General features: G+C 41.9%; 1 protein-coding gene across 1 annotated transcript; it reads right to left on the bottom strand.

Annotated features, from left to right (window-relative positions):
* Positions 1 to 86: 86 nt before the first annotated feature.
* LOC144527622 (14-3-3 protein epsilon-like) lies at positions 87 to 15,352 on the bottom strand. The gene is made up of 6 exons (XM_078265807.1): positions 15,137 to 15,352; positions 9,862 to 10,061; positions 9,383 to 9,489; positions 7,266 to 7,472; positions 6,569 to 6,705; positions 87 to 533 (listed from the first exon to the last, which is right to left on the bottom strand). The coding sequence occupies exons 1-6, from the start codon at positions 15,198 to 15,200 to the stop codon at positions 475 to 477; spliced, it is 774 nt and encodes a 257-aa protein (XP_078121933.1). The 5' UTR covers positions 15,201 to 15,352; the 3' UTR covers positions 87 to 474.
* Positions 15,353 to 15,964: the final 612 nt, after the last annotated feature.

Below are 15,964 nucleotides of genomic sequence, written 5' to 3'. Positions count from 1 at the left end.
AAAGACTTCAAAACTGACTGACGCAGCATGGACAATATAATGTTCATAAACACAGAAACACAGAAAAAAAGATGAACAGAAAAGTATTGGGTTTAAATAAACTCTTGTACATGTGTGTTACAAATACAGGCAGGCGTACTTGGCAACAGACGATACAGTAAAGTAAAGCAAGTCAAGCAAAATAAAACGGTAAAAAGGAGGACATGAACCTTAAAGGGCACAGGCTTGCAAAATGAGTCATCAAAAATATGGTAAAACTCCTAGGAGGTTGAAATGGAGACCTGAGCGGGCCCTGAGGGGATTGGGGCATGACATGCATATGAGGAGAAAGGGTGGGTACAGATGGGTAGAAATAGAGGGAAAGGTAGAAATAGAGTGTGGGCTGCAGTATAAACCCAGTTAAAAAACTGTGGCTGGGGACAGGAGCTAGTGCTGGGGGGAGGAGGAGGGCGGCTTGTCTTGTGTTGTTCAGTCTCACTGGGTCTCTTCCCCCACCGGTGCATCTGGCACTGCTCCTGTGTTCGGTTCTTCACCTGAGAGAACGATAGGAACATAAAACGATGTTATCTCTGCACACTCAATTAGAAATGTTTCAGAGGCAGCTAAATGTGGCGGATGATGAACAGATCAGCTGGGAGAAGCTCAGCAGAGAGCCTAGTTCCCAGTGTCAGAGGAGCATATTGCATTTCTCTTGCAGTTATAACACAGGGCATATTATTGAGGGCAGATTCATTTTTATTTCTATTATTATCATTATCTTATCATAAAGAGTTCCTCACTATATTAGTTGCTGGATTACATGGATTAGACTGAATAGGGGCAGGGGCTTGTGAGAGGCAGATTAAAAAGAATGGTCAAATCTGAGGCCGCAGAGACAGTTAATCTTGGCCTTTAGTCAATTTCCCATAATTGTTATCCATTAGATCTTGTGGAAATACTTTGACTTGAAATGAACGCACTTTTGTTTTAAATTAGATTTTCTTTTAAAAAGGGACAATGGACAACATTCAACAAACGTTGCCATTTGGACTTCATTTTAGAATTAATTCTTTTCTAAAGTCCCTTGGCGGGACTCAATTGAAATATAAACACGTGCTAATGACATACACCGTTAAAACAAGATAATAGAGTCATTGCATCACTAGAAACATAAAAAATATAAAGTACAGTAGTTTAAACAACTTTATTTTTGTTGAAATTATGTCAGCAGCTAAAGATTATTTTTGTTATCGATGAAACTGCCAATTATTTTCTTGATGAATTGATTGTTTGGACTATAAAATGTAAAAAAAAACTGTGAAGAGAATTTTACCAACACGAGATAAAGAACAGCATCAAAAGGTGCTTTCCAACCGGATAGTACTTGTACTTTTTAGAGGAAAAGTACACTTCTAAGAACTACTCTCCCCCAAAATCTTTTTTTCCGTTTGCATTCCCACTGGCCAAGTGGCCATAGGGACTGGTAGGAGGGGTAAGGGAGTGACGCAAGCACGGCAACGGTCTTTATAGCATCGTCACTAGACCTTAGCGCCACATACAACAACAAAGCAGCATGGAGGAGGCCGTACATGGCCAGCAGTGCCTGCACCTCCGCATCAGTCCACTTTTCCGAGTTCCGCATTCTGTCCATTCTCGTAGTAATTAACGTAATGTTTTACTTAACACAGACAGGGCTTTATTTACTCGGAACAGACCCCGCCTCTGCCTGCTGCGCTGTGGGACGTGTGTGTGTGTGCGAGCGACGGCAGGCGAGCAGCCGGACACGCTTGTGGAGTTTAACTCTGAAAAGACAGTTAACCACAGGTTCCTGTTAATCTTATGATGGACATGTGTTGTGATATTTAAACAAACGAACCGTCAACGGCGAAATAAAAGCCTCTTATTTACGAGAGCGGTCTGAGAGACCTCCAGCTCACAGCGAGGTGTCTGAGCAAGACCGGCCGAGCGACGAGCTAGAGGCCGGGGCAGGCGCTTGCTGGCTGTCACCTCACTTCATGGAGGTTCTCAACTCTGAACACTTTGAAGCAAATTGTCAATTCGGCATAAATTTTAGCAAGACTTCCTATATTCGAAATCTAAACAGTTAATTTCTCACCTAAAACGTTGTCAGAAGTGAATTTAATGAGTAAGATGGTGAAAATTTTTAAAAATGTCCCGTTGTTGGTTGTTGCTCTGTCTGCAAGTTCCGAGTTGGCAGTGGGCGTGACTTATAAGTTCGACCAATCAAGTACACCTAGGAAAAGGGAAAAGACCCTGCTCTGAAGTAGGAGCTAAAAAAGTACGCTACTGAGGCCAGAGGAACTTAAAAATCTCCAAATTTTTCCGGTCCGAACACGACGAAAAAAAGTGTTCTAGGAACGTTTAGTTCTAAGAACTGCAAAAATCCCTCCGGTCGGAAAGCCCCTAATACTACTGACAAGCTGGAACTAGAGACTGTTGAGCATTTTAAAATGAGAAAATAAACGAACTGATTGTCACAATAGTTGCAGATTCATTTTATGTCGATTAACGTTTTCTGATTATTTGTGTCCAGAAAGTGCAATTTGTGCTTTAGAGACCAAGTTAATTTTCACTAAGGTTTGAGAGTTTGTGGCATTTCATACAACATCCTGATCCCAAACCAATGTTTACTCAAACTTAAAAAAGGGGCCACGGTCTACACGTTTCTCCTTTTTTTCCCCCCCTGAGCATTTCAAATTGAGTTTGATTGGCATCTACCGGTACAACTTTGTATATTTTCCTATCGCCACAAAACAGTTAATTTATTGTATATTAACTGCCAAAATAAGTACAGTGGGGAGAACAAGTATTTGATACACTGCCGATTTTGCAGGTTTTCCCACTTACAAAGCATGTAGAAGTCTGTAATTTGTATCATAGGTACTCTTCAACTGTGAGTGACGGAATCTAAAACAAAAATCCAGAAAATCACATTGTATGATTTTTAAGTAATTAATTTGCATTTTATTGCATGACATAAGTATTTGATATATCAGAAAAGCAGAACTTAATATTTGGTACAGAAACCTTTGTTTGCAATTACAGAGATCATACGGATCATCCTGTAGTTCTTGACCAGGTTTGCACACACTGCAGCAGGGATTTTGGCCCACTCCTCCATACAGACCTTCTCCAGATCCTTCAGGTTTCGGGGCTGTCGCTGGGCAATACGGACTTTCAGCTCCTTCCAAAGATTTTCTATTGGGTTCAGGTCTGGAGACTCCAGGACCTTGAGATGCTTCTTACGGAGCCACTCCTTAGTTGCCCTGGCTGTGCGTTTCGGGTCGTTGTCATGCTGGAAGACCCAGCCACAATCCATCTTCAATGCTCTTACTAATGGAAGGAGGTTGTTGGCCAAGATCTCGCGATACATGGCCCTATCCATCCTCCCCTTAATACGGTGCAGTCGTCCTGTCCCCTTTGCAGAAAAGCATCCCCAAAGAATGATGTTTCCACCTCCATGCTTCACGGTTGGGATGGTGTTCTTGGGGTTGCCCTCATCCTTCTTCCTCCAAACACGGCGAGTGGAGTTTAGACCAAAAAGCTCTATTTTTGTCTCATCAGACCACATGACCTTCTCCCATTCCTCCTCTGGATCATCCAGATGGTCATTGGCAAACTTCAGACAGGCCTGGACATGCGCTGGCTTGAGCAGGGGGACCTTGCCTGCGCTGCAGGATTTTAATCCATGATGGCGTAGTGTGTTACTAATGGTTTTCATTGAGACTGTGGTCCCAGCTCTCTTTAGGTCATTGACCAGGTCCTGCCGTGTAGTTCTGGGCTGATGCCTCACCTTCCTCATGATCATTGATGCCCCACAAGGTGAGATCTTGCATGGAGCCCCAGACCGAGGGAGATTGACCGTCATCTTGAACTTCTTCCATTTTCTGATAATTGCTCCAACAGTTGTTGCCTTCTCACCAAGCTGCTTGCCTATTGTCCTGTAGCCCATCCCAACCTTGTGCAGGTCTACAATTTTATCCCTGATGTCCTTATACAGCTCTCTGGTCTAGGCCATTGTGGAGAGATTGGAGTCTGTTTGATTGAGTGTGTGGACAGGTGTCTTTTATACAGGTAACAAGTTCAAACAGGTGCAGTTAATACAGGTAATGAGTGGAGAACAGGAGGACTTCTTAAAGAAAAACTAACAGGTCTGTGAGAGCCGGAATTCTTACTGGTTAGTAGGTGATCAAATACTTATGTCAAGCAATAAAATGCAAATTAATTATTTAAAAAATCATACAATGTGATTTTCTGGATTTTTGTTTTAGATTCCGTCTCTCACAGTTGAAGTGTACCTATGATAAAGATTACAGACCTCTACATGCTTTGTAAGTAGGAAAACCTGCAAAATAGGCAGTGTATCAAATACTTGTTCTCCCCACTGTATGTGCCAGCATTGCTATATAGTATATTGTTTTAGTATTAAGTATAGAACTGGTGCAGACAGGGTTATTATTCTAAACATTAAGCAGATAATAGTCCCCTCTCTCAAACACAGGATATAGCTATAGGATTTTTGAATTACTGAAAGAAGATCTTTCCATTAGAAATGACTGGGATCAGCTCAGAAATATGTGCATCAGTCAATCATGCAACAAACAACCCCAACATTTAGAAGTATACTAGAATGATTACCACCGATTGTGTCAACATGCAGGCCAGTGAGCAAGAGTTCATACTGCCTTTAAAACAAGCCACGGTCAGATTTACGGAGGGGGTAAAATGCCATGTGAACCTGTACTACTGGTTACTTGGAAAGGTTACCATAGAGACGGCACAGCCATCCGTGTAATGAAGAATTAAGAGGCACAAATAACAAAGGCTTGAGAATCCATCATGATTGAAATAGAAACCGTCACAGTGCTCATTAGCGCCACAGCTAACTGGGATGTGAGAAAGCCACAGGAGATAGAGCAGTAGCCTCACATGCTGTTACTGCAGTGTATCTGTTATATCACACTTTAATAAGCTACGTTCACAGGTTTTCAAACTCTGCCTCGCCCAGGCAGAATCTGCTGTAATACCCAAGCGGGCTGTGTTCAGTGATACTGACATGCATGGTGAGGAGGCAGGGTGTCCGCAGGTTCTGTCTGTCTATATCTTAAGGCTGGAATCACTATCTCTTCCCACCATGGTGGTTTAAGTGATGTTTCAGCTCATATTTCCCAATTAAATGTAAATCATGGACTCACAAGGTACCTTTTTTTTAATAGAGAGCCGAGGTGAATCCTCAACTTCCAATCTCCGTTCCTCGATTAAAAAAAAGCCTAATTTAAAAATCATACTGACGTGGGGCATTCTAGTGGCCAAGGGGTTAAGGGTTAATTTACTGACATTTAATAATTAAAAAATCCAGCTCTGGAACAGTACCTTAAAGCAACAGTATGTTCGGAGGGTCAATACATTTGTGCAGACAGGGACTGTAAATGATGCAATATCATAATATTTCTGTTGTTAGCAGCCTTTAACAAACACCATTTCCCCCACAAGCTCAAGACCGATGCATGTCACCAGTATTGCGGACTGAGACCAGGTTAGAGGCAAACTTTAAGAATGGACTGGGAAAGGCGAAATGTGTACTGTCATTTTTTAATGGCTGTCATTAAAAAATAAAACATGGCGCCCTCATTTTTGTCGCAACAAACAAAACAAACAAGGTTTACTGATCGAGCAACATGCATTTTAATGACTATCAGCCAAAAGAAGCCAATCAAAAGTTGTAAGATAGTCAATAATGTAGACTGCTGAAGCCTCAGATTAGGGCTGTTGAAACGAATCCTGGGAGTTTTAAACACAACCTAGCATGATTTAGACTTTTACTGACTTGCGGACACCCTGAAGACAATAAATCACAGAGCACTCTAGTTCCATTCGTGCAGAAAACGGAGGACAGGTGAAAAAGAAAAAAATACAATGTAAATAAGTGCAGCTCTTTACTCCTTCAGAGCTGTGGGCAGACAGGGCAACAGAGGCAACCATCTCCTCTCACTCCAAAACATTCAACAAGGCTGGACTTTGTAATGTGAGGATGTTAGTGGAGGATGTCAGGGTGGTCAAACAGGAAAGATAGCTTGAGGTAGGAGGACAGGAGACAGGAGGAATGACTTACAAAATACACTTCTATAATTGAAGAGTGAAGGAAGAGGGCTGTCCTTAATCTACAGAAGAACGAGGGAGAGATGAGAAGTCAGAGCAGTGTGTGAGTACTGAGCATGAGAGAGAAAGTAGGAGAGGCCTTCTGACTTTAGTGAAATCAATGTGATGAGGGGAAAGGTTAGAGAAAAAGTTTGGTAGTTCAGTTTTCTAGACGCTTTTTGATGCATCAGCCTAAGCACTTAAAGACAAGTATCTCATAGTGGCAAACTGGGAAATCAGGGGCAATATGAATGAACAAATCCTCTTTAAAATACAAGATCTGTCAGAAAGTAAGAATTGATGGCGATAGTTAGGACCAAAATCATTGGTCAGTATCGCCCAGAAATTAACTCCGAGATAATACTAGTAGATGCTGTATATTCTAGCAACTATAGCCAATGCCCTGTGAAGAAAGGAATGGCTCTCTTACCATCTCCCTGCACGTCTGAGGTCCATAGTGTCAAGTTGTCACGTAGCAACTGCATGATAAGTGTTGAGTCCTTATAGCAGTCCTCACTCAGCGTATCCAGTTCTGCAATGGCATTGTCAAACGCTTCCTTCGCCAACCTGTCAGCAGAGAGGATGCAGGACAATACATTCAGTTAACAGGTGGGAATAACTATGGATGGGAATGAACAATCTGTTCCCTTTCAGGACTGGTTTCGAGACGGAAGGTTTCTGGAGAATCACAAAGTGGATCCGACTGCTGGAACACAATTTCTTTTCATGCGGGATTTGAGCCACAGCAGAAAGGAAAAGTTGTTGAAATGTGGATTTAAATTTACCAAATGACCAAAATGGCAAACTGCATTAGTTGCAAAGGACCTTTGCTGATAAACACCGGTAATACCTCTCCACGATTCTGGCACTCGAGCAACCCCTTTTACGTTACACACAGTGGTTTCATTCTGATGATATACATTCTTTAAGTTTTTCAACCCACATATAGTGTGTGCCTGGAACTGGGATTTTTTGTTTTATGTACTTTTTAAAATGGCGAAAAAAGGAACAACCTTAATAGAAAATTAAACCTGTTCAATAAAGCAAAAAAGAAACTAAGTTAGAGAAAAATCGAGTCCTTCAAAGTTGGGAATACCAGTTAGACAACATTAAATGATCACACCTACTTGCAAGCTCGGTCTGGCGAGTTGAGGATTTCATAATAGAAAACTGAAAAGTTAAGGGCCAATCCCAGGCGAATGGGGTGCGTTGGGGGGAGTTCGATCATGGCGATGTCACTAGCAGCTTTGTATGCAACCAAACTGTTCTCTGCCGCCTCCTTCCTGTCGTTGCCTGTGGCAAACTCTGCCAGGTACCTGTGGTAATCTCCCTTCCTGAGCAGAGGGAACAACAAAGTCAGATACATACCTGCTTTCACACATGGGCATTACAAACACATTATAGCAACAGTTAAGGGTCCAGAGCAGTGATCGGTAAAGTCACAGTTGACAAATAAGCAAGTGCATTAACAAACCAGCAGTACTGAATTAAACGTCCGTGCAGTACAGTTTGGGACATGAACTGTTGCACCTCTACAATAAACACACCTGTGATGCTGAACAAGCCTTTTAATATTTATATTGCTTAATACCGAGCCACCTAACAAAAGAGCTGTTGGTTTTCCAACAATTACTAATGCTTGGTTTGCAACTTTAAAAGTTACTATATGTAACTTTTAAATATTTCTGAAACTGTAATTTTCCATCTGATGATCATAAATGACCTGTAACAGCAAACACTTTTTTTAAAATTGTTATTATTAATGCCTCTATTTTCCCCGCAAAGTCACAATCCCTGCTCAGCCATCACACCTAAACTAAAATGGGACACTGCTCTGGATTAAGCCATTTCTTCAAACCCAGAGTGCAAACTTTGTATAAGATGAAGAAGACATTTTTGACATTCAGTAAAATACTGTATTGGTCCGAATATAAGACGACCCTGATTATAAGACGCTCCCCCCCCCCCTTTTTTCAAGACTCATTTTTGGAAAAATGAGGAGGACCACGGTAAGATTTTCTCTGGCTGTTTGCATTTTTAGACGGTGTAACATCACCATGACAACGACTGGTTGTACTTCCGACTTCCAGGCTTTTTGTAGCTGGATATATAATTTGTTTCGTCTATGTATGAATGTGGAGAACGTTAGTGATAGTGAGAGGATTGCTACGGTTACACTTCTAGTGATGAATCGGCGAAAACATGTTTTATTTCTCTGAGTCACGGCTTTGATCCAACGGCGCTGGGCTCTCTCTCTCTTCAGTCAGTCTCTATCTCTCTCCACCATATAATGTTACCGTGCTTTCAGGCACGCGTTGAGGCGCTGCTTTGTCGACCAGCTGATTGTAACATTAAGATTAAATGGATTATGGATCATTTTATTTCTATAGTTTATAGCTGACTTCTCTATTGGCTGTTGAAACATGCGACGACCCTTACGTTCTGCGACTTAAACAGCTGAAAGTCTAGACCCCGATTATAAGACAACCCCACCTTTTCAGACTTTTTTCTAGGAGAAAACCCCGTCTTATATTCGGACCAATAAGGTACATCTGTACATGTACACGTAAGACATAACTACACACATGTAAATTAAACAACTAATGCAATGACAGAAAATCTCCACCTAGCATCTATGCTTTTTTTTAGCGTGGTTAAGGTGTTGACACATAGGCAGATGGCAAAGAACTAGTGGCGACGAAGGACGACCGTGATGTCGCCTCACATCGCCTGTGTCTTGGCCAAAAAGTGGCACTTAAACACACCGCAAAAACTACAGTCCATGGGCAACTAGCACGTACGTTCGGCGCCTGCGTGAGAGAAAATAAATCTCCATGCCAGCAATCTATTTGTCATTCAAAAAGGGAAACAGGATATACAAAAACTATTGCTATACTACATACAACAAAACAGCGTTTCACCGAATTGGCCAATTCACCTGCATTCTGATTAAACAAGGGAGAAATCCATTCTATTGTATATCCCGATAAAAAACCCACAAAATCATGTTCCTGCCAGCCTAGTTAAGGTGAAAACCAATAGACTTTGTTTTGTGTTTGCTTTATTTGGTAATGTTAGTGCTGGTGGGGAATAATAAATTGGAAAATAATGTAATTACGCCTGTGACTGATACCTAGTCAAACCAAACTGTACGTGTGCCTGACCTTAATATGTAAAGTTTTAAAAAGAACACATCATGTGTTACAGAAATATACACACACACACACATTTATAAGATGCGTACATTTTGTAGTAGAAAACCTTAGATTCTCCCGTGGTTGCAGCTAAAATTAGGTGTTTGTCCAGTACATCCAGAATGTCGTTGCAGATTGATTTCAGCTCTTTCTCGACCTGCAGACCAAAACACACACAAACACTGCTGTCAAAACCTTACAGGTGCTGGATCAAAGTTTCCTTTGGATATTCAGTTGCAATTCAAAGCTGAAACAATACAATTCACCGGAGCTGAGACTCAAAGTCAAATACACTCTGGGTTGCGCGGCTGCGGGGATAGGAGGAGAAATGCAAACACAGGCACGGCATTTACGGAAGCTATATCGATTTAAGACGGTATTGTCCAATTCCATATTAAGACATAAGTTTAAAAAAATAAATAAAATAAATAAATAAATCATCGATATACCGCCCAGCCCTAAACGCACCTGCATAAGATGAACTTTAATCACAATTAAGTCAAAAACTTAAGTTTACAACACATCTGACCGTTTTCCTGTATTCCCGGATCATCTTTAGTTTGTCTTCTCCGCCTTTGTTTTCTTCTTTCTGTTCCAGGCTACTGATTATCCTCCAGGAAGCTCTTCTGGCTCCGATCACGTTCTTGTATGCTACCGACAGCAAGTTCCTTTCCTCCACTGTCAGCTCCACGTCCATACTGGCCACGTTCTTCATTGACTCCACCATTTCTGAAAGACACAGGGAAACATATGGCATTAGGGCATGGGCTTCTTAAGCCCCCCACAACCTGAATACTGTGTGAGAACAAACGTGAACGGTGCCCAACCCTAATCAGTGATATGTTGCTAGGTACGCGTCTTGCGTCTCTAACACATTAAAATCCGAAATGACGCGGTAAACCTCCTTGCCTCCAGGGGACACACCCTATATTTCCCCCGTTACTGCTACATTGTTAATGCTTTTATTACCTCGCGTTTGAACTACTGCAATGGAGTCCTGTCTGGGGTCCCCAGTAAAACCCTAGACCGGCTCCAGTATGTCCAAAACTCTGCCGCCAGGGTGCTCACCCACCCCCAACCCTCATCCACCTTCACTGGCTCCCAATCAAGTGCCACATCAAATATAAAATAATCCTCCTTCTCACCTATAAATTTCTCCATGTCCTGGCCCCACAGTACCCCTCCGACCTCCTCCATCCATACATCCTACCCTGAAACCTGCGGTCCTCAAGACGCTCAAACACCACCAACCACAGCCTACAACCTCCCCTAGTTTTGTTTCCCCCATCATTTTGTAAAGTGTCCTTGGGTCTCGTGAAAGGTGCGATATAAATAAATTATTATTATTAGGGCCTGAAAATATGACAAAATGAAAAAGTCTTCCTGTGGCCCAACTTTGAGGCGAGTGAGTGGATAAGTGAAGCCACCTGGGGGTAAACTGACCATCTGCCTTTTTAGGATCATTGCACAATCAAAAACGATTATTAAATATTCCATTCGTCGAGGTTACAGGAAAATATGAATTCTTGCTTGCAGTTCCTCTAGCCTTTGAGAGGTTGAGGTAGCTTCGTCGACTCATCACTTGGTGGGTTAAATGCATCAAACTGCGTATTAATGTGTGTTAGTTAGGGCTGGATCAGGATATTGGTTCAATGGGTAGGCATTCAATTTAACATTTTGAGATTCGTATAGTAGTTGTTTTTTTTAAACGTGCACGCAGGCTGAAATTTACTGTGGCGTTTTGTGGGGATTAAGCTGCTTGCTGCGATACGATAAAGGTAAAGATGGTACGATCGCTCATAACGCTAATGCTCTGGTGAGGCGCTGGCTGAGCATTCACGCACACAGTGTGTTCCATTTCTTTTAAATGCCTGCAGCAAAAAATTTAAACCGAGTCAACTTTTGGAGAAAAGCAACCCGTCGTCACCCTGCGGTGGACAATCGTGTAACCGGAGATCAGACTCGTCCATCCGTATCGCGGCGTGAGAGTCCCGTTAACGTTACCGTAAACAGGAAACATCACTGCAAGAGAAAAAGTTTACACACTATGAAGGTAAAAAAAAAAAAAAAACACAAGCACTGAGCTGCCGAAGAGTTTCTGTAACAATAGGTGACTGTGTCCTGTAAGAACAAAGCAAAGGTCGCTTTTGCCGTTTTCACCGCGGTGTGGAGAGAGACGAGAAAAAGGCGTCCAGGTAGTCCGTTGTTACGGAGTAGGCTACAGAAATTACAGGCTCCTGTTATCTAAAAGATTTTGTATGTAATGGCTCAATATTTAAATGATTTCGACAATGTGGATAAGGTTGTTATAGTTCGATGACCATATGTAGGCTATTCATTTGAGCCAGAGTAAGCTACAATGTTGGGAATGAAGAGAAAGAGAGAGCGAGTGGCAGCGGCCAGCTGGCCGAGTAGAGCTGGTACTAGCAGTGGGTAAGCGCCATTAAACTCTCGCTTCCTCTCTTTGCTCTTCTTTTGGGAGGACTAGCTGCAGAGCGTGACTGACCCCTCAGTGCAGCATCTGTGGAGTGAATGAGTAGAGACATGATGACTAATCATCTGGGCCTCATTTGTATGATATTTTATGTTACGGTCACTTTGAATGATTTTTATTAATCATAACGTAGAGGGACAAAAAAAACTTAAAATTCATTTAAAGAACTTAAATTATATTCTGGGATAGTTGCTGAAGGATGGTGAAAAAAGTTAATTAAAGGACTGGGACCCGCTCAAAATGACCCCCTATGCATCCCGGGGACTCACTACATTAAAAACTGGGCAGCGTTAGTGCAGCATGCTGGCGAAACCTGATACACGATGGTTTCAAGCCAAGAGGAGCACTATGCTGCTTTGATCACTTTACCCTCAAGCCCGGCCTGCACTTGAATACACTCAATGACCTCTTTGTGCTGGTTAAAAATGTATATCAGCATTACAAGCTCTACAGATTTATTGAACTGATCACAGTCCTAGATCACTAGCTTAAACAAACTGGGCTTCAATAACCCCTCTTTGGACACCAACTCTTAAGGATCCAAAAAAAAAAAAAAAAATAATCAAGTCAATCTACAAAACTGTACTTTGTGTAGTCAATGCAATAAAAAGCAGTCCTCTTCATGTATCATTACATAGCCTATTAATTGAGCATCAGCAGATGTGACAGATCATTTTTTTCCCTGCTGCTAAGAGCCAAGGAGGCATTTATGTAACTTTAGAGAAGCCATTTGACGGAGGCATGTAATGTGAGGGGCAGCCAGACCCAGAGGTTTTTTGTCTACATTTGAAGAAGTAGAAGCGAGTAATATAACATTATATTGATATCCTGATATGAGACTAGATATCGTAATATATAGAATTAGTTATCTTTCCCTGGTTTTACAGGCTGCGTTCGGTAAAGTGATGTAATTTTCTGAATTCACCAGACTGTTTTATTATTTACCATTACCCACTTAGTCATTATAGCCACATTATTGATGATTATCACAAATCTCATGTGTAAATATTTTGTGAAAGCACCAATTGTCAACCCTACAATATCACTAGAGGTATTTGGTCAAGATTATTGTGATATTTGATTATTTTTTTCCACATCACCCGGCCCTACTGCAATGCCACTGCTAATCTAAAAAAAAAAAACAACAACAAAAAAAACAGTATATATTAGCCTTAACATATTTTTTCTCTTTATCAATGGGACAACTTTTCTACCTCAGACAAGCTGAGATAAGACTTTTGGATAGCTGGCTATGCATCTTGTTAGGTATGCCTCTCTCTCTCTCACCCACTTCAACCCAAGAATGAGAAACATCCCTAAAAATAGCACCCAGTGGCTTGTTTTCATTTATACGGCGTTTAACCCATAAAATGCATTATCCTTTTTTTTTCTCATTGCGAAGACACACGGGTCTTTAAATACATTTAAAAATAGACCAGACACATGTAGAAACCAGGGCACAGAAAAGAGCCGTGGTTGACACATCTGCAGCACAGCTAAAACACAATGCAGCCATGCCCATTGGACACTGTTGGGGGGAGAGGGGGGGATATTACAAAACTAATAACTGGCCAGGTGCTTTGAAGATTTTTTTTTAATGCAACTGTATTGACTTCCTGCAGTGGTGAAAGTTTATTTTTTGCATTCTTCATCCCGACAAGTGGAGCTGAGAGAACTCTGAATCGGAGATGGACAGGTTAACGCCTGCTGTCCATTTACACAACAAAACCTTTTTTTTCCCTAAACTGCCAGTGCCGCTATACATTAAAATTAATGGGGAGAGGCAGCAACACAAAAGCAGTCACCGTTGTTAACATTCATATGTTGAACTAGTCTGTATCAACGACGTTTCATGTCCGGGATTGCTCCGGTGCCACCAGAAATTCAGCTGGATGTCGCCCTCCTTTCCTCTGAAATGTCACATGAATTTGTCAGCTGTATGTGCTGCGTTAGCAACGGCTTTCAGCTGCACGGCTTCCGGGAAAGCTGCTCTCGTGTATCCTCGCTTATAGCTCCTCTGAGATTCCTCCCCCCTCAATGCTCGCTCAGGGGGGAATAAGGAATTTGAGCTTTGAGATGGACATCACAAAAGGAGAGCCAGAACAACTTCTGGTTCAACCAAGGACAGATAAGAGAACTGAGATTCAGCCAGTAACTTTCACTGAGTTCTTGATCCCAGAAGTTCGAATCTGTGAATAATTTTCCAACTCTACCAAAGTGCGACTTTTAGCGATTCTGGGAGCTAGTGCTAGCTACTTTCATGGGAAAAGAGCTGGCAACACTGGCCTCATTACAGTTTTACATTCATTTCATTCAATCATTACAGTGTTTTAACTTTAATGCAAACTTTTGCACATCTGCCGATTTAGTAATGTCACTCACTCCTTAATTTGGCTTGCAAGCAACACAATATCAAATGTAAGTGGTCCATTGGCTTGAACTGGTTTGTCAGACTGGAACTGTCACCATCTACCTGCTAAACCGCATGAACACACACCTGGATAAACCGGCAAGCACTGTGAGGGTCACGTTCTTTATTGGGGGTCTTTACGTTCATGTTCATACTGTACTTTATGTTCACACTGCACTACATCAACATTTGTACAAGTCATTGTTTTAGCAACATCATCTTTTAACCTAATCTTACTTTACTTCTAACTTTTGTATTTCTTGCACTGTAGCCATGTTACTCTTTTCTTACTCTTACCTTGAATCTGACTGTGAGCAACTGCACAATTTCCCTAAGGGATCAATAAGTATACAGTATTCTGATTCCAAAAACATTTGGTGGGGGCGGTTCGTTAGCATTAACTGGCACAATTCTCTAAAAATATTTTAGGACTGAAGCTACAGCTTGTTTGATCAGATATAACGTTAGATCTTGAATATGCCAACGGCTAATACAGAAACAGAGCAGGCGCAAGTTATGTTTGATGGGGTGTGGACGTTTGCTGTATTTCTGAATTGAGTTTGGTGTGACGCGTGTCGGGGCTGAAGAAAGGCTAGCCTGCTAACTTAGTTAGCAATTTAGATAGCTACTGTTGGCTAGCTAACTGACGCTGGCAAGGGACTTAGCTCGACAAAGCACGCTTTTCACCAAGCGAAATTCACCATCCCTTTGAAACGAAAACAATTAATTAAAACGTTTACTGATTCATTCGTCTGGAGAAATCTCCGCCATTTTGTCTCCCACCCAACAAATCCATGTGAAGTGTTTTACCTGCGTCTCCAAGCCCCCTGCGCAGGGAGAATGAGGGGGGGAAGAGGGGCCAGGCATTCTGCAATGACCACTATTTATACGAAGTCTTACCGTCATATCTCTCCGCTTGTTCGGCGAGTTTTGCCTGGTATACTAAATCCCCTGTATCCGCCATGGTGCTCGGGTGTTGGGGCTGCTCGTGGCCTCCCAGTGGAAAAGGAGGATTATCGACTGCTCGGTGATTCCTGGATGTGGATCAGCAACAGCACCGTCGCTCCGCTAAACAGAAGACACACCGGTAGCACTGGAGTAAAAATGGCGACGCTACTCCATCCGGGAACCCACGCAGCAGTCGCAATTGAAGGCGGGACCAATGACGCGCACTCGCCAGCCTGTTTTATTCTTCAAGTGTTCTCCGAATGCTAGCAGGGAGTCTTGCCTAGCCTCTGTAGGACACGACTTGGATGGACCCGTCCTACCAAGGAAGCATTCTTGACTTTGAAAAGCAGTGTTCATCTACGCCTACACCACTCATGCCCTGAAATCTAATACATCCATGCCCGAGACTGCCCCAACAAACTCAATTCAAACAATGGCAAATACAGTGTGAAGCGATTATTATATACATTTAACATATTCAATGATTTCTTTAAAAAAAATAAAAAAAATAAAGCACAAAAAGCATTATTTTTCATCCTTTTAACTTAGTCACACTGCCCTCTTGTATTTCGGAACTACATCTTTAGAAGTAAGTAGCTATACATACTGTACAGTATACAATGTAATGTGAATGCAGAAGAATTCATCCACAATCAGGACCCAGAGACACTAACCCAAGGACGTAAATCACTTCCAATCCTTTAATTTCTGCCTTTAACTACAATATATAATGTACAACTACAATTTTATAAACGGAATAACTTCACACCATATAGAGAC

Source organism: Sander vitreus, chromosome 13 (assembly GCF_031162955.1).
Source record: "Sander vitreus isolate 19-12246 chromosome 13, sanVit1, whole genome shotgun sequence".
In the NCBI taxonomy this organism is placed as follows: Eukaryota; Metazoa; Chordata; class Actinopteri; order Perciformes; family Percidae; genus Sander; species Sander vitreus.
This window is presented reverse-complemented; position numbering and strand designations above follow the sequence as displayed.